The following is a 27,338-nucleotide window of genomic DNA, read 5'->3' as shown; positions in this document are numbered from 1 at the left end:
TTTCTTATGAGAACTCCAAGCAGACAGTAAAAATGTTCAACTTGCTGCACAGAGCTGGTTGCTCCCGATAGACAACCACCTTCTTACATTCCTACAATCTACTAGCACCCTGCACTCATTTCTACACCTCAGGAGTCCTGTCCCTAAAGAGGTTCCACTGTACCTGCAGGAAACTGCTTAGTTTGAACAAGCGTATTCATCAGTGGCATCCTTTTCTCAGCAGATGTCTGTATGGTCAGCGTTGAGGGTTGCTGGAGTGTGGATACTTGCTTTACAATGGCTCCTGATGGTTGCTGGACCACCTGGAAGTGGAATATCCAATATCAAGAGTGAGAAGAGCTAAACAGAGAGAAGTAAATAGCATTGATGTGTTCAGACAGACAGAAGTGCCGTTGGGCATGCATGCATGTCTAGCTTTCAGTTTAAAGCAAGCAGCATGCTCAGAAAAAAAAAAGGTGGAGGGTTTTTTTTTTTACTTTGTGACAAGAAACGAAATCTTAACAACTGGTGGTGAGCTTTACGCTCCAGCTCATTCAGAGAGCTTTAACAAACACTTCACCCCTACTCTCTATTGATAACTATATAATACGAGTTTCACTAAGTACTACACAATCCATTACACTAAGAGGCTTTCCTCTCCATTACGTCTTGCTTTACAGACTAACAATCGAATATCGAGTCTGCCTGCCAACAAGTTCAAAAGGGTTGGAATCACGAGCACCTAGTTAAGAAGAGAGAACATGAAAACAGTCACAAGTCTTCCATGAAATCCTTTTCCTGTCAAGAATTAAGAGTACGCACTGTAAAGTTACTAATGCATTTTTGGAGCTGCAACATCAGTTGTAAATCGAGATGCTGAGTTTCAAAGTGTTAAGCAAAAGTACACTGAACATATCGGTTGGCAGGAACAGGAAGCACCAACTAGCAACACCTATAACAAGCAGAGCCTCCACACAAAAACATTGGTACACTGCTGAAAGGTAAAAAAGAAGGGGGTTGATAGTTCTGTTTAAAGAGGCTCTTGGAAAAAAAACAAAACCAGACAGCAGGATCTGTCCAGACCTACAGGCACAGCCCATAAATACTAATTTTAACTCTTCAGGGGTAGCTATTAAAATGCAAGAAAGTAATAAAGTTGCAGCATCACTGAAAGCCTCATTTATAAGCCTCCTAGCTAAAAGAATGTGGCCTGCAGCTTTTGATACATTCTTTGGAAAAGTTCTTGATTACAAGTAGTAGAAAGATGTGCTTTTACCAAAGCACAAGATTATCAACATCTTCAGATTGAATTCTACTTTTTTAGCAGCAAAAAGCTAATACAAAGGAATTTTCGGGATAAAGAAGCCACTTTTTCTCCTCTACATCTTTTATTCTAACTTTAGGCTTTCTGAAGAGTGCTTGTATAGCAACACTGCACAAGTTTAATCAAATAAAGAATTGACATTTATAATATTTCAGAAATTAGGCTGTCTCCTCCAGTCATGTAACTTCAGATTTATCAGTAAACATCATCAGCATTAAGTATCACACATTCATAAAAAGAGGTACTTTACATATCAAATAGTCAAGATATACCCCACTCACCCCCCTATTAATCTGCTAATAGCATCACAGTTTGTCATAGCAGCAATAACATAGAACAACTAAGCTGAAGGTGGTGTTTGAAAACCAGACAACAAACAGGTAGTTCTTGAGAAGAACCAGAAGATCTCTATCTCCCAACTTTTTGTGCAGAGGCAAGAACCACAGGAGTACAGGGACAGGCGGACTGAGGACAGAGTCAAGGCTCACACACGCAGCATTGCCTTGCGAACTGGTACTCACACTAACTTTGCTTCTACGTGTTTTTATGAAAATACAATTTGATCTTTCTGAAAGATCCAGTTTTCATAAGCCGGAAGTCAAAAATAACGTTAACAACATCATTTATATGTTCAGATAATTACTGAACCACTGACCAGCTTGAATAAACTACTTGTAGGCTCTGCCAGCACCCACAGACATGCACCTAGGGACCCTCCCTACCACCAGCGAGAATGATGCTTCACCTTCAGCATGCAAAACACTGAAACAGCACAGGAGAAAACACATAAAGCATTCAAGATGAAGGTGCAGCAGACAAAAAGAACAAAGATAGCCAACGTTAAATCAATAGCCTAGGTAGACATTGAGAAGTAAGTCAAGTAATCAAGGAGACTAGATGAACAAGAAACAGAAAGGAGGTGTTGGCAGCAAAGCTGATGTTGTGCTTGCTATTCTAGCTGCTAGGCTGACAAAAGCTGGAAGTCCTTGGGACTTGCAACAGAACAGGGCAACAATCCTAGAATTTTCGACAAGGATCTAATGCCAGAAAGAGTATTAAAAAATAGGTAATATCCATAAAAAAGAGCTATTGCCTCTTTTCTTCAGGTTAGCAGCAAGAAGTAATAAAGAAAAGAGATTGTTCCTTTGTGCCCCGTTAAGTAGGTTGACAGAGACATCAGAATAAAAAGCACCAACGCTCTTCAGTAAAAAAAAATGCAATGTAACATCCAGCTGACAGCATAGGGACAGCTGCCTGACAGAGACTTTGATTAGCCTTACTTGAACCTGTTTTGCATGCATAAAGCAAAGTTCGGAGTTCAGCAAAGAGATGGCAAGGGATCATCACACACTACAAAGAGTATAGCTTCACGAAGGAGGCCTCACCAGCTGAATGCAAAAGCATACATCCAGGACAAAACAACCTCTTGAAAAATAGCAGAGGAGATTCTCCTCAAGAAAGCTCAGCTCTGAGGGAACTCACACTAACAACAACTCACTAAGAACAAGTGGCTGGAACAGCACAGGCACTTCACTCCTCGCTTCAACCGCTAGCAATGTCCAGGGAGCACGTCTCACTGGTATTTGAAGGCACAATACTATAAAACTCTTGCTCTTCATACTTAACATGAAGTCATAGTCTCACAGCAGCTTTCTCACCACTGGAAGCCAGTGGCTGGTAATGTAAATTTTCATTTATTGTGCTTTAAACAAGAGACAAAGCAATACTACAGCAAGACAAGCTTTCTTTCCAAGATGGAACTTCTATGTATGCCAATGCCCTTAAACGAGGCTGCTTATTCCTCTTGCAGCACAGGAATACAATCAATCCCAACAGCATCCCTGAAGAACAGGTCCCTCAGTGCACACCATACAAACCCAGAGCATCAATAACCATGCCACAAAAGAAGACAGTTACACTTTGCATCACTCCTGTCACAATTTTGATTCTAAAATACTGTAGTGCTGCAATTCCTAAGCAGCATCAACACTGCATTGGAGCTGGCAGATGAAAGTTCGCTTTACATTCCCAAGCACAAGAGACCTAAATTAGAAATGGGCATGCAGCGGGAGTGTATGGCATTAGACAACCCTGCGGGCTGGAAAGGGAAAGAAATTGCTGGCAGCATTGTGTGGACAGATTTGCACAGCTGGCATGCGCTTCCTTTCAGCTGGCAGCAGGACCCTTCTGTTTAGGGAGGGGAGGTCCAGATTTGTTTTCTTGTGGGAGGAAAACAGACCCTCTGTCCTTTCAAGGGAAGGCACCAGCAAAGCCCTAGAAGATGCGGCTGCTTCTACTAACTTGCTCTTCATGCTAATCAGTTGTCTGAACAAACACCAAGCTCCTGATACAGCTAAGCTGCAAAGTGGTCAACTCAGGCCTTCAACTACAAGACTAAAGTTAAATAGGTATTTTGAAGAGTAAGTTTTTTAATCACCGTGCCTGGGATCTATGCAAATGAGGATAAAAACATGCTTTGTATGCAATTCCATGCTTGTAAGGCACAGCAAAGAAGAACGATTGCAATAGGCTGCCACACAGCAGAATTGGAGGAGGCAGAAGTCATTTCTTGAGTTCACCAATATCATATTCAAGAAGTGTTTCGACTCCCCAGTGTAGAGTTAAGCTTCCTCATCTATTTGTACAGATGGTCAACCTTTCCCCTGGATTACATGGCTTGCTGCATAGCCAACAAACAGCTCTCCAGCCCTTGTACAACCTAAGTAGTCCTCATTTCCTTCTGGCTGAAATTTCAAATTTAGTCCTTAAAGACAGTAAGGATATCAAATCCTTTTCCAACTTGGCTTTAGCTACTACTATTGAAGACTGTTAGTGCATATGCTTGATAACTGTTTTTAAAACAAACCCACTCATAAAAAGGACCCCCCCATCCCCTCCATATAGTTGAGTGCTTTGCTCTTTTTAAGCCAGTCTGAAAGGCGAAAAGCTGGTAGAATAATATCTTTATTTAGAACGCAGGATTCTTGTATTACATCCACCTCACGCACTTTGAAAGGCAGAAAATTAAAAATGCAAAATGTTTTAGAAGTCTGAATACTGTTAAATCAAGTATACACAATAACCAAGCTACAAAGGAAACTGACACACTAGATGCCCTACTATACCTGTGGAAAGTAAATCTAGTTTCATAGGAAGTCTAACGTTTTCCCCTCTTTTTAAGGAAGAAATCTTTACACAGAAGTCCTATTCAAGAATCACATTCTTTATCTGCCAAAGGGAGAGTATTCTTTCAAAATATTTGAGAACATTATCTGCATGCAGACCCGTCAAATAGCATACTATTTGGTATCTCAAACACCCATAAACCAAGCCTAATATATTTCACAATGTTGCTCTTTTGGGTATACCTGTGATCCACAGTTTGTTGGTATTTAACATTAACATTAGCAAGAAGTTAACCTGTGCCAAGAAAAATATATTAACACATTGATTTTGAGGGTATTGTTTTAATAAGACATTTATTCCTCCTGGAATTTGTTAGCTAATGAGGCCTGATGGAAAAAGCTCACTTTTGGATGACTCCATAATTAACATGTCTTACTAAATTCAGAGGTCAGAACTCTGCCCAGAAAAGCTCCTTGAGCTAGTTTGTACATTTCAGTTAACGTATCACTAAATGTCATCAAGCCACCTGTGCCTGCTAAGTATCCAGGGTAGAAACTACAAAGGTAGAGAGACTGGAATCCTGGGTGGCTAGCTGAGGCATAGCCCTAATAGGACATCTAATTGTAATTAAGGTAAGCATCCCATCAGCAATTTCTGTTTCTGTCACTAGCATTTCCTGCTTTTTCTTTCAGATGCAGATCTAGCCTGGCTGCATGCATAGCAGGGGTCAGCACTTGTGTTCCCTCCTGTCTCAAAGCTGGATGTTCAGTCTGGTGGAACAGTGGTCAGCACGTCTTGCAAGAGCTCAGTTTTAGAGTCACCTTTTCAGCAAAGGTTCAATATCCCTAATTGTGACAACCATGACTGGTTAACTCATGACAGAACTAGCTTCATATGTTAAAAAAAGAGCTAAGATTCACATTGGTATCCTCTTCACAAAACGATAAGAGCGAAAGTAAAGAAACCTGGTTACAGAGAAGTAGAGAAATTCATCTTACCAACTGTTTCACTTTAACCACCTGCTGAGCACCTGCTGACTGCGCAACGATGGAGTTTGGCTGTGAGATTTTAATACTGACTGGGGTTCCAATGACTGGTTTCAGAGTCTGTAGAGGGGTCGTTGCTGAAGATGCCGCTGTGGAGACCAGCAGTGGCTTGGCAGACTGGAGAGAGGACGTTGCTACTGCAGAGGTGAAGACTGGCTTGACGGTTTGGATGGCAGTCAGCCCTGATGTTGCCATCGTTGTGGTGAGGACTGAAGCTGCAGGACGAACGGATGCTGTCACCACTGCAGAGGCAGGAACAGGCTTCACAGTCGGCAGAGAAGCTGTTGCCGACGCACTGACAAGGACTGGTTTTATAACCGGAGAGGCTGTGACTGTTACAGAGGCAGACACTGGTTTTATAACTGGAAGAGAAGTTTTTGCTACAGTTGAAGTTGCCACTGATGAGGTTGCCACTACTATCGAAGGAGCTGGTGCTGCAGAGGTACAAGTCAAAACAGCTTCTTGGGTGGGAGCTGGCTGCTGCATACACTGCTGGATGAAGCTCTGAGCATTGGGCATTAGCTGCCGTAAGGCAAGCATGCTTTTCTAGAAGAAAAACGAAAAAAACACTGGACGTAATATCAGCAGAGTCTTCCACAATACTGATACATTAGCAACTGAATGTTCTTCCTCGTCTTCTAATTTAATTTTTCATGAGACAATAAATGGATTACTCCAAATAAGTTTTGCTAGAATTCAGGCACGCTTAAATTGATGACCATACTGCTCAGAGAAGACCACAGGATTCACCAACACAGGCTGAGTAAAGGTCAACAATCACCACGACTTCACTGCACATAGCAAATCCCATCTATAGGTAAACTCACCTATAACTTGTTCTTTTTGTTTAAATTTCTTCAATTTGAAATTTGTGTTCTAAAAAAGAACACCATTTTAACACCTCAAAAATTTGTTTTACCAAAACCCCCTGCTATATTTTAACAGCTGTGTTTATTCCATGGAGCCTGTCTGACAGAGAACTCCACATGATCTGAGGAAGTCTTAGAACAAGCTCTGAAGAGCTAAGCACTTCTATACCAATACAGCTGTATCTACACTAGGGGGGGATACCACTTTAATAATGTCTGTATAGCAGCAGCAGCACAACTGAAGCCAGATAGTTCTCTGCAACAAGAGAACATTAGTAAAGGTATCTGGCAACACCTCATTTTTACTACAGCTATGTCTGAGAAGGTTAATGGACAGAATAATCTTCAAGTCCTCTATAGATTTTTCTCCTTGACTATTTACAATCCGTTATGGCTCAGAACCAGGGGAAATCAGTTCTGCAGCTACCTGTATATTCTCACAAACCTTCCCCACGAGTTTTTCAAGTCTGTTAAGAGTCTCCAGCACAGTGCTGTTGCTCCGGGCTTCGTGCTAAAGGAACGTGTTGTCTCCCATGCTAATATACTGAGTGAACAAATTGTTTGCATATCTAGACCTGCCGTGGCACACCTATCCTTAATGTTCGCTTCCTTTTCTTTTAAAAGGCTGCTGAGCTTTCCTCATGCTCCTGATGCAATTTATTTGCCAAAAACATCCAGTATAGATTTGAAAATCAAGCAGGCTTTACAGCCAAAGTCACTGTATTTTTCCACCTATTGGAACAGACAAAATGAAAACACATGCAAAGACTTCATCAAAAACCTGCAGCTCAAAGATAAGAGACAACTCCACAGAGTCCTCCCTAAAATTCCACTTCACTAGCTGAAAGTCAATTGGCAATAAGCCGTATCACATTTCTTTCCAGACTCGAGCTGCAAGCCTTTCCCCCGCAAACGAGGCCAGCACTGATCCTCATAGCACCTTAGAGAAGGGCTCCTCAAGTCATCTTCCATTTGGCACTCAGTCCTGTCACAGCTGCTCAGCCTTACACACCAATTAAGTCTGGTCTGCATCAAATACACATCCTTAAGGTATTTCAGAAAAAAAGGCAATCAGGGTGCAAGATATTTTAAAGGATGGTTAATACCATAGTCAGCTAATGTTGTTTAGTCACTGTCACGGTCAAAGTTTTTGAAGTCATAGTATTTCGTTGTTTAATATAGAGTACAACAGGAAGAGAGCACCTTGTCAAGGATTATGGGGTACAGATACTGCCCCAAACAGAAAAGCCTAGATGATATCAGCACCTGGCAGCATGCCACAGGAGAAACGTGCAATGCCTCTACGGTGATGGGTCAGAGTCTGACCCATGCTGACGAAGCCAACTTAACTCCTGTGGTACTGCCTCGAGGTTCGTGCACCATGTCGCAGCTTTCCACATTGTGGGATGGCTTAGCACCTCCAGGAGCGCATGAGGACAGCACCGTGCCCCAGCTAACAAACCCGTGGGGACCCAAAGGAGCAGAAGCATTAGCAAGCCCTGCACAGCCACCTCTTGGCTCAGCTCCTCTGTGTGGACTAGCCCGGGGCTGTCAGGGCTCACCAGCCCTCATGAGGTCTAGCTGCGTCAGACTTGGGTGGGGTCTGTGTGGAGCTACTGAGGTTCACCTCCGCTCTTTTCAGAAACGCAGCACAGAGCTGGCCCCACGCACAAGCAGCCAGCCCACGTCCAGATGCATTCACCAGCCATGGTCCTGCAGAAGGCAGCTACGCTACTTCTGAAGCCAAACTTGCCCAGGCAGTTAGTTACAGTTTGCTGAGGCCTCACACAGCTCACAGAAAACCTCTGCCAGTCACACAGACCCTGCGTTCACAACCTGGTCCTTCTGCAGCCAGAGCTACACGGGATGCAGGAAGGCCTGTACTCTGAGCGTTTTTTTTGGGGTTTTTTTTTTGGTTTTTTTTTTTTTTTAAGATTTTGCATGGACTTTTAAGAAACCTCCATAAAATTAAACTGAGAATAAGTGATCAATATGAAAATTCTATCTAAAGCCCTGCAGAAAAGACTGTAGTCTTCTAGACTCACGGCAAACTTTCTAGCAAAGCATTTAAAGGCTGCCACTGCAACAAAAATATTCATCGCACACTTTAACAGATTAACATCAGCCATCTAAAGTAATATCAACATCAGCATATGGTTGTTATACGTGCTGTCAAATACAGAGGAAGACAAACTCCAGAAAACTTCTGTCCTAGCTTTTGCACGTAACTATTTTTCCTTGATTCTCAACTATATCTTACAGTAAATGGCAAGGAAAAGTACAGATCTATCAAGCCTAAGAATACTATGTGCATTGCAATTAAATATAACTGAGTTTTCCGTATTTTCACTGGAATTAAATGCTTGCTATAAAACAAAGATGTTCACTTTTATTTTGATTGCTAATAAATTCCATTCTACCATATGATTTTAAAAGTTTTTTATTTACATGATTATTTGCTTGAATGGAGGTAGAGTTATCCTGGGTTACTCTTTCTAAGTTGCAGTAGTCCTGTCAGATTTTCTGGAGAAAGGGCTGGGGGTCTTTCTGCCTCCAGTTAAACACAAAGCAGCAGACAGATGAATACCAGCTTTATGTAGGTTCTTTGAGCTTAAATACTGCATAAACTGTGCACAGCCTCCATTATCAGTCTTCCCTATTAGAATTTAGTAGAGCTACAGTTTTGCTGAGAAAGTAAATGGTGGTCTTAGTATAGCTGCTCTACTGTAGATGCACCAGCTTCCAAAACATTAGTCTCCACTAATGACTAGAGGGTAATTACTCTCCAATTTAAGAACACAGTATAAGTTACTCCTCTGAAATCCTTCTTCCCCCAAAAAAATTGTCTTTCCAAGAGCAACAGTCACACAGGGCTAGGTTAAACACCATTCCCTCAACTGACCTGAGCAAACACCTATCTGAATGCTCTCTTTCCTCTCTTTTTCTGGTCCTCCTGCTTCCTTTTATTAAATACTACATATTCACAATCAGGCACTTACCTTGAGAAAAGGAACTAAATATGGTTGTGGAGATGACTTGAGTTCTATGTATAGCTTTTTTGTAAATTCTTCTGGTTCAATTTTTGCTTCCTAAAAGGAAAGTATAATTACAATGGTAAGTTATAACTATGAATCTACGGTATTTTTTTTCTCAGATGTATCAAAAACTCATGGAAATTCACATTATCATGGAACTGATCAATGTCTACACTCAATTTTTTTTCCCATTATATTTTTGAACAAAAGGGTTTAGGACAAAATGATCTTGTAATTTAGATACAGTACTATCAAATTAAATTACTTTCTTAAACTCCAGGCAGGTTTAAGGAAAACACTTAAGGATACTTGTTCAAACAGTTCACTGAAGTGAACTGATAGAAAAAAGTTTACAAGTAGCACTGAGTAGCAACAAGTACCTCATTGTTATGCAGAAATACTTAAAATCCACCATGAGCACTTTTTTCCTGTAAAGGTAAGTTCATCTGCATAAAGATTAATTTAAAGAGACCGGAGACAAAAGACAACTCAGTAGTTTTTGTAAAACAATTCTAGTCTAATGCATACATAGCCTAAGAAAGCAGAACTCTTAACATCGTCTTTCAAAAGCAGGAGAAACTGAACATCCCTTCTGCATACCACTACGTAACAGTCCTCTGGCTTGGGGAGCACAGTCTCCCTTCTTAATGCTTTCTGCTCTGCTCCAACACAAACAGCTGACTCAAGGGCTTGAGAAGCTGCAGTAGACTTCTGAGACCTCCCACTCACTGCTTCAGTGCCATCACGACAGGGCTAAGGAGGTGGGTAGCCCCAGACACTGCTGCCCTTTCCCACCCTTTCAGGTGAGACCCTGCCACAGAGTCACCAAGAACGTTATCTGCTCCAAGAAGGTATATAGACACACAAGGAAGGGGGACGCCAGCATCAATCTCTGTCTGCAGAGAAACTGCTCCTCTCACCCATATTCTCCTTCAGAACAACCGTTCCAAGGAGCCACATGACCAGAGCAGGGGTTTTAAGGACTGTATATTCACAGACAAACAAAACTTACAGCATCTCTCCTATTTAGTAGTTTGATCTGCTGCCTGTTAGGTCTCACTGAGCCGTGGATATAGGTCACTGAGGTCTCACCAATACAGATGCAGTGATTTGGTACACTACACCTCAATCCATGTAAGGCACTTGACATCCTCTTGACAAGATGCTGACTTAAGGACCATTTTACTTCACAGCTGCCATTTACTTGTTTCCCTCATGCACAGGAAACATTAATTTATTTTGCCTTTAAATCATATACACACATTGAATGGCAGAACAGCAGCATTTTAAAAGTATTACAAAAGCAAACAAATGCACAATTAAATGATGCATTGATGTCTGGTAAAAATTGTTCTTAAAAAAAAAAGAATTCAAGTATTGTAAGCACATGAAGGAACAATTCTAGTATTTTCCTACAGAATCAAGGTGTACAGTCCAGCAGCGACACAAAGGCAGAGGAAGAAAAGGAATCGAGTAGTTTTGCAAGGCTGCATCTTAAAATAATCTGTTCTTTGAAATTACACCTCTGTCTACACCACGTTTTTCTAGTCTGAGAAGTCCTTTGGTACCACTAGCAAAGCCAACCCCCTCCACCAGCCCACAGCCTTCTGCTACAGTGGAACAACAAAACAGCAGCAGCGGTCAAATGCCAAGACGAGAAGTGGCAGGAGAAATCGCTACCAAGAAAACCCAGCTGTGCTGGGGTACAGCACGAAGCAGCATACGGAAGCCACCTGCAAGGAGAGAGAGGAGTTGGCAGCCACCACGTTATTTTCTCCATCACATTGGCTAAAGACAGAGATAATGGCATGCTTGTTCCACTGGAGCTCACTATCAACCTATAAGTCTGTTCTGTCTTGGAGAAAAGCAGTAGTATGGACTTAGTAGTATGCACTACAACCTCCACAGTAATACTCTTGCTGTTGAGAACTCAAAACTATACTAATACAAAAAAAAAAGGCAGCTCAGACTCAGAAGCTGTGTTAACACTTTCAGCTCCTCCTTCTGTCAGTTACCTTTGCGCATAAAATGAAACAGCAATGTGAGGGGGAAAAACAACAGCATGGGATCCAGCTAAAAACAAAAGAGTTAAAATGTAAGAGGGTCAGATGTACTCAGCCACAAATCCAACTCTTCAGCTGTTAAAAGAAAAAAAGACAAGGAACAAAACTATGATGAATTCAATGTCAAAAATGATACACAAATAATGCAGACTTTGTTTAAAAAAAGTCTCACCAATAGATTTTGAACCAGATTCTTCACATTCTGCCCCATCTCAGGGGCTTGAGGTCCACTACATGCCAGTTTTATTAGCGTAGCAAGAAAATTCTTGCATTTCTTGACATTCTCTAGTATCTCCTAGTGTGGAAATAAAGAGAAGACAGTTAGATGTTGCACTGGCTCTCCAACCTCTGATGAATATAGAGAATGTTGATTTTTAATTAAAATTTTTTTTTCCTTACTGTAGAAGTGCTGGTCTGTGCTACTGTTGTGCCCTCTGCTTTCACAGAGACTGCCTTTTGGGAGATAGCTTGTGCAGGTGGGCCTGTAACTGGAAGTTTTACAGGTGTTCCAGTACTCGAAGGCTTTACAGCAGTAACAGTAGTAACACTAGCTGTTGCAGCTGCTGGCTGAAAAGAAAAATTAACACTTTTTGACCAAAGACTAACGTGACAAACATACCATATTCAGTTAGCATGTAAGGTAATACTCTCACTCCACATTACTATTTAAAATGTAAATAGACGGCTTTTACCTTTGTTTTTAAAGTTTGGATTCATTCGCTTTGAGAGGCTGTATTTAATAAAGTAAGTGACAGAAACCCCACAGCCATAATTCTGTTTTTAAATCAAGGGCACAGGGAAGAAATGACAAAGGCTCACCCAGACTGAAGCACTCCCTGCAACTTCAAGTGAAGAGACAAAGGTAAAAGTCTTGAAGAAACCAATAGATTAAGTTTGCCAGGCTCCTACAGCCTAAGACTAATGAATTTTGGGCAATGCTAGGCCAGGTGCTACTACTCTGAAGACAAGTACGTCCTCAGACAAAGATTCTTTATCTTCCTTTCTTCTCTGGCAGCTCCTCTCCCAATTGCAATATCCCTTACTGTTCCTATCACACATGCAGTAGGCAAAAGATATCGTGTCCGCTTTGGGAGGATGTATGTGCCAGCAGAAGCAGCCAGCTGGGCAAATGCACCTAATAAGTTCTTTCAGGCTTTTCCTTGTGGGCCGCAATCTGGATCTCTCTCTCCTCTGTCCAGACACAAACTCTCACAGAAGTCAGTTACTTTAAGGCCTCTTTTAAAAATCTCATTAGAATTTACCTACAGATTCAGAAACTCCAGCAACAGGAGAGCAACGAAGGGTTAGGAAAAAAATAAGAACACAATTGCCTCTCCTTTGCAAACCAGGCTAAATAGTAGCTTCCCAAGGAAAACCTACTAAACGGATGTATTTCTACTTCAGATTTTAAAGAAGAACAAACAAAAAACAAAACCACACACCAAAAAAACCCAACACAGTTCTTCTGATACAACAGAATACAATATGAGTAAAAGACTTTGCCTCTACAAAAATCGCTACTTTTAGTTTCTCAATTCAAAACTTAAAAAGTCAGATTGAACCTGCAGGTTACAGAAAAGCAAGAGTTTCAGGTCAGCATTTGAAACCTGAAGTTGCATACCATTTTTTCTCCAAACCTCTCAAGAGAAAGGGTGTCTGGTTTTGTAGGCCAAATTCCAGGTTCCAATCCGCACGACAATTGCTTTCACTGACTCTTAACACACTTTGCACAGTTGAATCCAGCAATCACAGACTAATACTTGCTAATTGCATTAATGATAAGACAGTAGCAGAAGAGTCGGACCTACCCTACCATGGATAAAACAAAAACTAAGAGTAGGACATACATCATATGGAACATTGAAGTGCTTTTATATCTTGCAGGATAGGGAAAATTAATGAACAAATATTTAAAGCTAAAGCAGAACACTGACACTTTTGTAATTTATTTATAAATTATTTTTTTCCTGGGTGGGTCCCCCTCCCCAAGCTGCTGCCAGCTTGACATGAAAGAAGCAGGCAGCTACCAGAAAGCTTTCCAGCTTAGGCTCCCACTGTTGGTAACACTTTAATAGCTCTCTGCAGGATCTTTGCCACCACCACTGCCTCTTCCAAGGATGAGGCTCAACAGCTCTAAGACCACAGGGAGGCAAACTGGGCACGAGAATCCCACAAACAGATGGACGGGAGGAAGACGGAAAGGGAAGAAGTACAGATCTGTCAAGTTGCAATGCCCTGGGCTTTTAAAAGCCGAAAACATGAGGTTCTCGGGAGCTGATCTCTTGCAAATTCCAACGTGTTTACACATCAAGACCAGAACAGCATTTTATCAGCTGAGGGAGGGAACAACAGGAAGTCTGCTGGACCCTTTTCCCAAGAAGATGAATATATGGGAATTAACTTCTGTCATCTGCCCTCAACCTTTTTCACTACTGACAATTCTCATTCTCACTTTGAGCAACAGAGAAACAGTTGCCACAAAAAATGGCATTAATCCTGCATATTTTGAAGTAATTTCAAGAGAAGTGCTCTGCATCTAAATGAAAGTGCCTCAGCATGATGCTAATTAGATACTTTGCAGCTTCGTTATCCCACCTGGGAAGAAGGTAAAAAATAAAAACGTGCAGGTATTTTGTCTAACCTCAAAGCTTGAACATTCAGGAATGGCAACAAATGGAAATATTTTTGCAGATGAGGAGAATAATCCTGGCGTAACTAGAGAGGGTTTGCAGATAGTAGTGTTCCAAGCTGTACTTAGCACAGGATAGGAGATATACAACCAAGCCAAGGATTATTTCTTCTCTACTGTCTCCCACTTTTCTGTGATGACATCATACTTCCACACCAACACTCCTCTCCTGTGATCTCAAAAAACTGTCAAGGCTAACATCAGCAAGTTCTTTTAGGACTGATGAATGAACTGCTGCTAAGGAAGTCAGATCCAAGGGCTCTTCCTTTCTTTCTTCAGACAGTTCCTGGCAACCTTATGCACAGATTCCCTTGTCAGCACTCTTCGGTTGTCCACCCCAGGGCAAGGAGTGAAGTGGCCCTGTGATGGCAGGATGTATCCATATTGCACTTGTTTACTCTTTACTGTACAAGGAGCTTGTACAGACGGCTTTGCAATCCTCTGCAAAACTGGGGCTCTGAGGAAGCCACTCCAAAAGAAACAGCACTATTAATTTTCCCTAGAGCCATTGTTCCTGCTGTTTAAACCCAGCCCTACGGCTCATTAGAAGTGTTCAAGTTTCTACACAGAAAAAAATACAGATTATAAAAAATACTCCGTGTTTACCTCTTTAAATATCTCAGAAGAACACAAGTTAAATTGATTACATCAAAACTGAAATACGAAAGTACAGAAGAAACAAGTCAAAGGCAGATGTAAGTTAAAAAAGGAAAAGTTAATAGCATGATGAATCTCATGGTTCATCCACATGAGAGTGTGAGGATGCAGGCAGCTTCATTCATCAGATGAAAGAAATCTTTGCCTGCATCTCTTCTCCCCAGCGCAAGGGCAGCATAGTAGATTACTATGGCTTTTACATCCTAAAGATCTCTATGCAGAGATCACAAGCACATGGTTTGCAAGCTAGTATTCCAAAATAAAAGTGGGTAAGGAATACCTGTTACTGTTCTTAGACACAAAGCATATGCTCTTCCCATTCTAAGCAAAATAGAAAATGTATTAAGAGAGGCCTCTTGGTTTTCCCCTTTAGCCTCAATATTATCCATCTGTAGTGAAAAAGAGAAAAAAGATCACAGACAGAGCTGTGAATAGTTTTCAGTTGCTGATACAGAAGAACAGCAGGAGGACAAATTGTGAGTCAGACTGTTAGTTACCGCTGTCAGTGAACATATCTCCCAATCCTTCAAACACCCTCAAGGTCAAGAACATAGATCCAGCACGTTTTTTTGAATGTCTGATCCTGCTCATCTACTGAGTGCTTGGGTCAACCACTACAGCCTAGTTTCCTCCAAGCTCCTGCTCACAAAAGATATGTACAAGCCAGACTTCTTCCAGACGATGAGGAGAACAGAATATTTTAGTTGCAGAAAGAAGTAGTTTTCTTTTTATCCCTCGTGCTTATCCAGAACTCTCGTCCCCAAGAACAGAGTATGAACTCTATCTAGGCGAAGTGTCACACACTACAGGTGTCAAGAGCCTCTTCCGAAGAGTCCTGCAACATTTTGCTCTGGAACGAGAGAAATAAGACCTAGGAAACAAGACAAAAACACTACCTAAAAGTAATGAGGCATTTCCACTGTCTATTTACAGTCGTATCTGTGGAACCTGTCTGTCAAACTCAATTAGAGAACAGTGGTCTTCAGCTATGACCTTCCTTCAGCTTTTAATGAGGGGGAAAAAACCCGTACATAAGAAAAACAGCTTGACTGGTGCAGACAGCTCATTTTCCCTTCAACAACATCTTCAACAACATCTTCCCTAAGGAATCAGGGAACTCCAACAAGACAGAGCATTATGAAGTTTCCATCTCCCAGAATAGCTTCAGGTAGAGCTTGAAGGAGCTCTGTCACAGGGTACAAAAATCACTGGAAATGGCTCTCTGAAGTATTTATTTTATCCATCGTTCATATGCTTTCTACTGTAGTGAGAGAAGATGATCTGACATGCACTGGCAGAAGCATAATTAAATTATGCATTTAAAAAAAGACATTCAGGAAAGAATTTATTGAGAGGGCAAAAGTCACCAAGCTTACTGAAAACCAGATTAGAGTTAAAAATAACAAGAATGCACCCATATTTTCTTCAGTTCTGTCACTTATGCCACCACCCTATAAAGCTTGCCACCTACCTGTATTACAGCAGGTGGCTGAACAGTAGAAGCCACAGCACTTGTTGTTTGAGATAATGTTTTCACAGGAGTAGCTGCTACTTTCTTCAGTAACTGGGTGCCAGAGTTCTTAAAAAAATAAAAATAAAAAATAATTACACATCTACAGAGAACAGTTGTCAGATAAGTCAATCACAAAACAGACACTGAAGTTGGTACGTACCTGCTCTTGTCCGATATAAACCAAGACACCCAGTCTTACAGTAACAATACAGGCATCATTCACATAGTCCATATAGTTTAAACACTGTTCAAAGCCATTTGTCTACCAGTTTAATACTCAAGAAGAGAGTCAGAGACATTTAGACACAACACCTAATCAGAACAAAACAGTTAAAGAACAAGCATGTTGGTGAGACCTATGCAGAAGGTTCCTTTTTTGGTACCCGCTCACGTGCTGACCACCTTACGAGAGAGAAGGGAAAAGCCAGTAGAGCTCAGGGAAGGAGGAACATCCTGGGGACACAGAAACGGTCCTCAGCTTCACTCAGCTTCTGAGAAACATCTCACCAGAGGATCACAAGGTTGCAGTTGCTAACAGTAACCACAAGTAAATTTTTTGGTTTTGGGTTGGTTTTGTGGCAGGATTTTTTTTTTTTCTTAAAACCCTTTACATCATTATCAGAGAGGAATTCCTTAATTTGAACTACACCATATGTAACGGCTAGCACTTTTTCAAACTGAGAAAGCAAAGGACAGTGATGTTCATGTGCAAAACCAAACACCATCAGCTGTGCAGAAAGCATTCAAATGCTGATTTAAACCTCCATAACTTATTTGCAAGCCCTGTTGTAACTACATGACATACAGCTACATCAAATTAAAAGCTACAAAAGAAGTTACCTGTACCGCACATATTCTGATTGAAGGTGTGGTGGTCAGTACAGATGGTCTCATGCTTGTGTTATTTTGTGGTTGACTCTGCGCTCGTGCTATTGCTTGTTGAGATACTAGCATCAGTTGGCCATTACTGCTTCCGATAAGAACAGATCCTGTTGGAGAAAAACATTCAGACGGATAGAAATTAAGCAATATTATGGGTTTCCTATGCTTCTGTAGAAGAAGTGACTAGACCATACTCATAAGATAATGTAATATCTAGTTTCTTACTCCAAGGAACAGCTGCCAAGAAACGTAAATGTACACCAGCTTTACTCTGCATTTTATGACAGAAAACAATTCCTACAGTCAAGAGAAAAACTTAACTAGACAGCTACATCGAAACACTATGTGCAAACAAGACGCAAATTGCAAAGTAGTTCATCTTTTGAGTCAAAAAGATATTTTGGATGTTAAAAAGACATACACACTCCATACACACGCTCTGGGATTACTTTAACAGTAACTTCTTTAAGCAGTTCTTTAACCTGCAAAATTCATCACCATTATCAGACTTGGCTGCCTCTATTAATTTCCACTTTCTGGACATTTAGGCACATACTTACAGATGAAGATATGGTTTAAAGAAAACCTTCAATGGGAATCGAAGCCTGATTAATATCAGTTCACCTGCCTATATCAAGACCATCCCCCTTAGTGAGAGAACACTGAATGGCCAAGGCCATTCAGACATGTGAAGCTGTTCCTCTGTCAAGGATCTGTCCAAAAGCATTAAAATGCATGGTTTTAATCAAAGCAGGGTACAGCCAAATAGGGATATTCCAAGGGGGTGGGGGAGGAAGACTCTTCTGCCTTGTTTCCTTGCATTTTTGTTATTTTTTCAAACCTACAGCTATGTCAGCCCAGTACAATTCAACTCCTACCACCTTTCTCCTACCCCATCATCTGTAACAACAAACAATTAAACAGTTAACAAACAAGGAGTATTTTTACTACAGCTTTCAAATGAAAGCCACCCTAAGGCGAATCAGTCAGATGTCACACCACAGTGCCGTCCTCCCTGCATTTGGAAACCATTCAGCTACCAATGCCATCTCCTCCTCCTCCTCAGGCCCCTAAGGGCTAGGCCCGGGAAAACGCAGACATTTCATCAGGGTCACAAATACAATATACTAGCTGGATTCCTAGTCTGAACAGCTTCAGATCCTTCAAGGGAGGTACAGAGCACCCTACTTTTGCTGGTGCCTCACCTCCTTTACCTTCAACAGCAGCTGCTGCAGAGTCCACCACTGAAACTTCTGTCCTCAAACACTTCACTTAACGAAGGCTTTTCATATAAAAGAAAGGGGGAAGGTAAAGGAGAACGCCAAATACGTAAATAAGAGTATCTCAACATTTTTGAGGCCTGCACTAAATGTTCTTGCAAGCTATCCAATATTTGAAGAATCCCAGATCTTCCACGAACACTTACAATCTTTCCCAGCATAAAACAAGCCTGCATCAATGGAATAGTGTCTTTACTACCTGGTTAGTCCGGAAGCTGTCAAAATATTGTAGTACGGTGCAGCCTAAAACACTGCTTCTGTCTGAGTTTAAATGAATACAACAGCAAAAGCCACAAGCTCCTTGTTTTTTTTTTTTTTTTAAAAAAAAAATCAAGCTATAACCATATGCTTAGAAACAGCTTTTCATCTTCCACATCTAAAAGCATTAAGAGGATATCACAAGGCAACACAAAACTTGGTATAAAATTCTGTAACATCAACATATTGCCATTTACATAGCACACACAAACCGGGACTGCAAGAGCAGCATCTGGAGTGATTCCCCCCTTCCTCAAGTAGCCTTTACTAAATGAGGCAGACGCACAAGGCAGCTGCATATCCAGAAAATACTGTTACTCCATCTGACAACTCAGCTTCCTCCTCCGCCACTGAACTCTTGACTACAATTATATTTAGGTACAGATGGATCTTCTAATTTAATCAATGAATACCCGGACTCACAGAAAACAGATCAGATTTCTAATCTTCTTTTCATGCCATCTTATTTAGACAGTGATTAATGGCATACAAGTTATCTTCAGTCAAAAACGTGCATTTTTTTCCGTGTTCACATCACATGCTTATGCAGGTTCTAGGGGAAGAGAGAAAACTGATGATGCCATACACTTTTGATAGCAATAGCTACTACTTTCTCTCTGCTCTAGGTCTACAGTCAGGATGGCAGAAGTGTTGCTACTGGAGGTTTTAGGCTTTTCTTTTCTAAGCTTGCTTTAAAACGTCATTGCTAGCTCTACTCTTTGAGAAGGCACATATAAATTTATCATTTAATTCCTTTAGAGATTTAGAATGCATTGTTTTGTTTTCATATATTGCATATCTTGTCACTACTCGCTATGTTTGGTTTTTTTAAGTCAAACTGTCAGAAGCACAATTGCTACTTCTCCAAATCATACTGCATATCAGAAACAGCATCTTTACCAGTCAACTTGATTATAGGGTTGGATTTGGCTTTTTTTGCACTACTGTTCTGAAGTTTCAGTTAGCATTCACCACAGATGGAGATCCTGCCTGAAGAATATCCCATCCTCCCATCACTGGAATGGGTAGAGTTTCCTGTAGACTGCATTTGCCTTGAAATTAACTCAAGAGCAGCACAGCTAGCAAGCTTATGCGAATACAATACAGTTCATATGTGAATTCATAAACATCTAAAAAAAAGAGTAAACAAAAAACAAGCACCAAGGGCTTGAGCACCTGTCCTATGAAGACAGGCTGAAAGAGCTGGGGTTACTCAGCCTAGAGAAGAGAAGGCTCCCGGGTGATCTCATAGCAGCCTTCCACCACTTAAATGGGGCCTACAGGAGCTGGAGAGGGACTTTTTACAAAGGTATATAGTGGTAAGACAAGGGGCAATGGCTTTAAACTGAAAGAGGGCAGATTTCAATCAGATATAAGGAAGAAATTTTTTACAATAAGGGTAGTGAAACACTGGCACAGGTTGCTCAGATGAGTTGCAGATGCCCCATCCCTGGAAGTGTTCAAGGCCAGGTTGGATGAGGCTTTGAGCAACCTCATCTAGTGGAAGGTATCCCTGCCTGTGGCAAGAGGGTTGGAACTGGATGATCTTTAAGGTCCCTTCCAACCCAAATCATTCTATGATTCTATGACTAACAAATCCCAGTAGTCCCTTTACATTTGACTATGACTGCAATGTTCCCCAACAGCGCTGTACCCTGAAGCATGAATCAACTTTCCTCCTAGTAACAGGATTAGTCAACACAAATACATCCATACTTCAGCAAAACAGTGCAAAATAACTTTAGGCTTATACTTGGTGAGAGCATCCACAGAAGAAGTTACCTAAGGCCACTCCAGTGGCCATAGCCTTGATTGGAACATATGATTAAGATGAATCCTGTTTACTTCCGTATAAGTTACAGCAGAACCTGTCCCACTTGGAACAAACATTAATTTCCCTATATTTGTTCAATTTTGCAGAACTTCTAATATGGTGGTAGCCTTTTCATGGCAGCTTTTCGTGATAGATAGCAAAATTAGAACTACAAAACCAATATTATGGTAGCCCACCAATATTATTGTAGCCTTAATACTGTAAATGTCTGATGCTAGCACAATAAAGCTGAAGACAAATTTGAAACAACTGTCATAGCTACAGATCCATATAGCGAAGAGCCACAAGACATCACTTCAAGCATGAAACACAGTTTTGGGCAGTTACAATCTATATCACCACAGAGTGACAGTAAACTGACACGTTGGTTTGAAAGCTGTTGAGAATCATAGAATCACAGAACGGTTAGTGTTGGAAGGGCATTTATTTTTCACTTCTGGTGGAAAATTTACTTCTGGCTGCAATTTACTTACATTTTTCACAACTTAAAAATACTTCAAATCTTTTGGTACTCCCTCTGCCTTGAAACAAAAGCAATGATCCAAGGCTGAAGTCAACAGTGCTGTCTCCAAGAGGAGATACAGGAGGAGTCTTCTGCCAGAAGAAAAGGTTCCACAGCACTCAAAACCAACACTTGAAGTTTCATACACTACATACAGCTGCACATGTGTGAAGTGAAGGAATAGCAGGTGATGATAACCTTGAGGTTCTCAATAGAAAGGTTACGTAAACAGACTCATGCAGATATCATCAGAACCAAAGAGAAGTGCAAGAATTCACCTTCTTCACACAAAAGACGAATATGAAAAAGCCCCAAACACAACAACATTGCTTCTCAAGAGCTGTTTTCACATTCACTAGAAAGCAATTTTTTGCCAAACTAAACGTGACAACAGATCAGGTCTTGAAGTCAGTCACTACATTGCAACTCCACAGGAAAATGGGGGGAAAAAAACTAAACAGCTGAAACAGTGATGTTTCAGCTAACACCTCTCAGCACAGCATCTACAAGCAGAAAAGATATCTGCAAACTCCGACCATATCAACATCAGCTGTAGTTACTGAACAGCATCATGCATCTTTGTTAACACCAAAGGTGCTCTCTTTTGAGTAGCATTTCCAAGAAAGCAGTGTTTACAGGATACACAGTTTGATAGTTTCACTGAAGTTGTTTCAGAGAATAGGAAAGACTTTTTCACCACTCATGCACTTCGATACTAAGAGTAAGGTGCGATCCCTTTATGGCTACAAGGCTGTTCCTATTTTCGGATCACAAACAGAAAACCAAAGCGACCAGTTACCAGCAGGGATCAGTTCTTACAGTCTTCACTGGAGGACCAGGTGTGTCTCAGAGATTAACAGCCCTTTTTATACAATAAATTGAGACTTCTGTCTCTAGAAATTCTGCCTGTCCTGCCAAAAACATCCTTTGGAAAGTCATTTATTTTTTGTGACTGCTCTGGTGAGACTCCACCTGGAGTACTGCATTCAGCTTGGGGTCCCCAACACAACAAGGACATGGACCTGTTGGAGTGGATCCAGAGGAGGGCCACGAAGATAATCTGAGGGCTGGAGCACCTCTCCTAGGAAGACAGGCTGAGAGAACTGGGGTTGTTCAGCCTGGAGAAGAGAAGGCTCCAGGAAGACCTTCTAGAAGCCTTCCAGTACTTAAAGGGGCCTACAAGAAAGCTGGAGAGGGACTTTTTACAAGGGCATGGAGTGATAGGACAAGGGGAAATTGCTTTCAACCAAAAGAGGGTAGATTTAGATTAGATATAAGGAAGAAATTCTTCACTCTGAGGGCAGTGAGGCACTGGAACAGGTTGCCCAGCGAAGCTGTAGATGCCCCATCCATGCAAGTGTTCAAGGCCGGGTTGGATGGGGCTTAGAGCAACCTGATTTAGGGGAAGGTGTCCCTGCCCATGGCAGGGGGATTGGAACTAGATGATCTTTAAAGTCCTTCCCAACCCAAACCATTCTATTATTCTATGAAAATAAAATCAGCTATTTCAGCCCTTTGCTCCCTGCAATCCTGCAGGAAGGCTGGAGGGGAAGGAACTGACAACCGAAATCCGTCTCAACTTCTTCCAAAGCTACCCAGAAGGAGCCACACTATAGAAGAGATCTCCGTGAGGATGTGTACCCTTTCTCCTCAGTGACCTGCCTTCTCCTGGAACAGGAGCTCCAGGAATCGTGCCTCCAGAAAGAGCACCCAGCATCACTCCTGCATGCCCAGGCAGCCACCACTCAGAACAGCCTCTACCTAGGCAGGTCAGCAGTGCATGCCATGGAAAACTGGAGGCCTTCTATTAAATTTCCATCTGCTGCTCAAACCTGAGATACCTCCACCGTAAATTATTGCTGTAGCACTACCAGACAAGGAAATTCAGCTTTTTCTGAACTTGGTTATAATGCACTTCAAATTTTCTAAGCTGTAGCTGGGTTCAGCATCCAACTCAGGAATGAAGAAACACAGGTTAGCAGGAGGAGCAGCTTCCAGACACCTCTTCACTGTAACTACAGACAGAGAACCAAAAATTCACCAGAGACATGAACAAGGTGCTGTGGGATCGTGGCAGAGATCTGTTTATGCCACTGTATGTAAGGCCACCTGCCTGGGCATCACCGTATTTCAAACAACAGCGTTCAGGAAACCACACTGTTAACATAAAGTTGTGCTGTCAACCAAAGTCAGGTTTCATCCAGCAGCACTGAACACCAATATACGCTAGAAGCACTCCACCGTAAGGGCTACTTCCACCATTAAATTTGTGCCACGTAAGACAAGCCTAAGGCCGTTTCTTAAGGGGAATCTCCTGAGATGAACCGGCCAGCAGACATGCTCTGGTGGAGATATACCGCATGCTGTCACACGTGAAGCTGAAGTTGTCAAGCTAAGCCACCACTCCGATTATGTGGTTTCCAACACAACTGCTCAACATAACAGCTCTTTGGAACTGCTGGCTGGGGAGCAACAGGATGAAATGAAAAATCTCCTGCTCTTAAAATAAAATGCAAGCAAGAAACAACTGCGCTAGACCCGACTCATTTAAGAGAACACAAGTCACAAAAGCTGCTTCGAAGAAGGGCAACTTTAGCTTATTTCAAAACAAGGGGTGCCTGCCATCAGGTATTTGCCAACCATAACAAAGTTCACTTTAACACCAACTACAAATACAGAGCTAAATGAGACTTTCAGGTTCCAAATCAGTAGGTGAACAGTTTAACAACAAAAACTGTTCTAAAACAACAGTAACATTTCAGTGCCCTGTGTTCCTAAACAAATCTCATTCTTTCACTGAACTACTCAAAACAAAGGGATAGCTTTTAAGGCAGTTACAAGGTAAGACCAAGCTTTAAAGGGGATGTTCTTGTAGGAAACTGAATGGCAACTAGAAAGAAATATTGGTTTTAAGTTTCTTAGCTTGACTATTTAGGATGACTCAAAATTCAGAAAATAAACGGCCAAATACTACTAATCCATGCAACAGCTTTGAAAAGTTTTTCTCTCTAAAGGCATCCTTTAAAAAAATACATTTTTTTTCTTCTTCAATCCCATTTACTGAGGCTTACAGAACAGATCACTTAAAAGTTACAAAAACACATTACAGGACTGAATAAGACAGACTCAGAGTGGATGTTATTAGAGACATCGATTGCTCAGGCAGTGATTATATCAAGGTGTGTTATGCTGTAGATTGACTGTAAAAGACTGGTAAAGAGGAAGAAAGTGCTAATGAAATATTGTGCAAAGACACGATAGGTAAATCCGACACTGAAGTGACCTAACTTTTACATAACCTTTCTAATATGTTGGGGCTGTATGTTTTCAGATGAAGTATGGACTGTACTGCATGCAGGAGAACTACTTATTCCCCATGACCCTCACTTGGTGCTCGACTTTTCCTAGATGTCTACTGCAGATTTCTGTAGCGAAGAGCAAGAAAAAAAAAGATGACAGCCCAATCTGGAGGCAACATCTAGCTGTGCTTCTTTTTGTCTTAGGAACGAAGCTACAACGAAGATCTGGCAGCTGCTCAAGGATAACTCACCACAGGCTCCCAATGATGGGCTCTAACTTTTATCCTTAAATCAAATACAATTGACTTCGGATAACTGATCTTCTGGGAAGCCACAAAGATTGCCTGTTTGGGGCTTTCATTGGGAAAACATCTCCGACTGCTCTTAGATTTCCCAGACAGGCAGATTTCTCATCTACACCATATGAGTAAAGTTGAGTTGTTCAGCTTGTACACTACATCCACAAAGCATTTTACTGTGTACAACAAATCATTCCTACCTTTGGAAGTCAATTTCAGTTGACGTAAGAAGAATTCAGCAATGACCAACCCATAATCAACACTGTTACGGCAGCAACCAGAATCACTTACCACATGACCAGGCCCTCAACCAATTCATTCCATTCACATGTCATTTCTCTAACCAAATCATTACGTATCTCAGAAATCACTCTCTGTGCCCTTTCCCTCTATTCCAACAAAGTTTCTATCCTGATGGGTCTTTGTAGCAACAGCTCAGGACGAGTGACTAGCATGCAGATACTGTAGTGTCACGATGAGATGTCTGATTTTGAGTTTCAATGAAAGACACCTTGTTTTGCCCACAGAGAGGGAATTCATTAATTTCCAGGTCAGGAGAAAAGTTCAAAGGGCGTAATCCCAATATGCTTTCATGCTGCAACAGAACACAGATGGGCTTAATAAAATACAATACAACGTTATACCCGGCAAGTCCTTTAAAGAAGTTGATCGCATCTTTGCCAACTGCACAAACACCACACTGCAGATTCTTGTAGACTCTGGCCTACAACTTTTAAAGTTGCATCGGCCTCAGATGTCTGACCACATCTCACCTTGTCAAGGCCAGGGACTAGCCTTACTCACATACATCACTGTCCACTTGGTAGCGCTGCTTCACTAGCATTACTGTTTCCCAGATTGCCTGGGTTCCTGTGAGCAGATTTTTAAACCACCAAGCACCCACAACTCTGTCACACTAACAGCTGGATGGGCATACAGCCTCAGCGAAGGCTTCTGTCTCCAGTAACTCCAACCTTTCTCCAGCAAGGTTCCATGCTAACAGTGGGCACCAGCTCCTGAGATGCCCACTACAGGCACAGCCTTTTCAAGCGTAGGGAGCCAGGAAAGGGATGAAGATATCTTTTCTAGACAGGATGGAGCAGAGTCTGACAACCTATTGTTTCAAATCGTCCAGAACAACGGACACCACAATCTTTCCAAAGAGTCTAAACAACATCCCCTGTCCCTCCCTTCCTCCAGGAACTAGACACAAAGTGCTAAAAAACACAAAGATCTGAAGACAGGTTTCACACACTGCTTAATCAGTAAGTCTTATCCAAGCTGTTAGAGGCCAGCTGCTCATCAATGCATTCCGGTGCCCAGATGGGTATCCTTATTTAACAGACGAGCAACTGGACTCCATGGTACTGATGCCTTTTCACAGAATACCAGCCCACGTTTTAGGAAAGACCTGAGAGTCTTCCTCAAGTGCAAGCACAGTTGAGCTTCATTACTTCAGAATACATTTATAACCACACAATTTTACAGTTATAGTAGAACTCTTGTGCAAAAATATAACTGTCCCACTGGCAAGGTAGTATACCTTCTATTTATAGTAAACAGCGGATGTCCATACCAACCATCTAAAGAAAATCTGGACATTGCATTGATTCTTGGAGGGGCTGTAAATTACTGACAGGTCATAGATGCTTCTGGGCATAGTTCCAAGATGACACTACTGTTTCTATTCAAATTCAAAGTGTATTTATTACACTTGAATCCCAAGAGGTTTTGGTTTTACTGTGGGTAGATACACGGGATTCCCTGCCAATGCTGCATTCCACAAGGCAGAGTCTTATTTGATATCATGAGAACATCTAGCCCTTTTCCTTGGGCCATGTCTTTCAGCAACCGGAATCATTTCCCATCAGCATTTCTCCATCTCATCTTTGTGGTTTGCAACTTTGCTACTTGAGGCTTGGTTGCTTTCCTATCCGAGTAATCAGACAGTTCCAGGATTGTCTACAGATAAGATGATCTGACTTAAGAGTTCTCCAGGACCCAAGTAACTTCATGAAGGAGCTTCAAATATTTGCAGATGACTCGGCTGATGGCAGTGAAACAGTACCTCCATGGAGCCAAAGTAACACTTCCTTACTTTCGAAACCACTCCTACTGCAATGAAAAAGGCACTGAATCTATACACCACACCCTCTTCAAGTTTGCAGTGTACTCCTAATATTCACTGGAGTGAAATTCTTTAAATAGGAAGTTAGATGCTTGTCACATTGCAGCCATATATATACAGTGCATAGCTTTCTAAGGACCAGAAGGTATGCCAATGCCCTGCACTTAACATTTCTAAAACACTGGGAGCTATTAAGCTGCTAGACAGAAACCTGAAACTTAAAGAGTGTTGAACTATAAATCTTAAGAGATGCTAAAAAACGCAACTGGTGTCTTAGTAGGGTTCTAATAAAGGACAAGATCAGCCTCCTTTAAATAAGAGGAGAATCAACTCAACACAGATCAATTTTGCAAAGGGGCACTTGTTTCCTTGGTGTTCAGCAGAAGGTTGAATTCCACTTGATTTCCTCTAAAAGTACATATTCAACCCTCTGTTGGATGGATTTTCACTTTTTTCAGAAGGGCAAGCAAGGGCTTAACACTGAATTTTAACACTGATTATCACCTTGCTCTAAGTGGGACGGAGCGTACAAAAATTCTTGTAGAAGACAGCAAA

General features: G+C 41.5%; 1 protein-coding gene across 1 annotated transcript in view; it reads right to left on the bottom strand.

Moving 5' to 3' along the window:
• TAF4B (TATA-box binding protein associated factor 4b) overlaps nt 1-27,338 on the bottom strand; it is a 73,587-nt gene that overhangs the window by 38,533 nt on the left and 7,716 nt on the right. Inside the window, exons 2-8 of the mRNA XM_086609238.1 lie at nt 17,142-17,290; nt 16,260-16,367; nt 11,842-12,009; nt 11,615-11,737; nt 9,344-9,433; nt 5,428-6,021; nt 164-302 (exon numbers count right to left, since the gene is read on the bottom strand). Of these exons, the coding sequence (XP_086465364.1) occupies nt 164-302; nt 5,428-6,021; nt 9,344-9,433; nt 11,615-11,737; nt 11,842-12,009; nt 16,260-16,367; nt 17,142-17,290 (1,371 nt within the window). The remainder of the gene's footprint in view (nt 1-163; nt 303-5,427; nt 6,022-9,343; nt 9,434-11,614; nt 11,738-11,841; nt 12,010-16,259; nt 16,368-17,141; nt 17,291-27,338) is intronic.

Source organism: Tauraco erythrolophus, chromosome 3, assembly GCF_009769465.1.
Source record: "Tauraco erythrolophus isolate bTauEry1 chromosome 3, bTauEry1.pri, whole genome shotgun sequence".
In the NCBI taxonomy this organism is placed as follows: domain Eukaryota; kingdom Metazoa; phylum Chordata; class Aves; order Musophagiformes; family Musophagidae; genus Tauraco; species Tauraco erythrolophus.
Note: the sequence above shows the minus strand (reverse complement) of the source record. Positions and strands in the feature narration are given on the sequence as shown.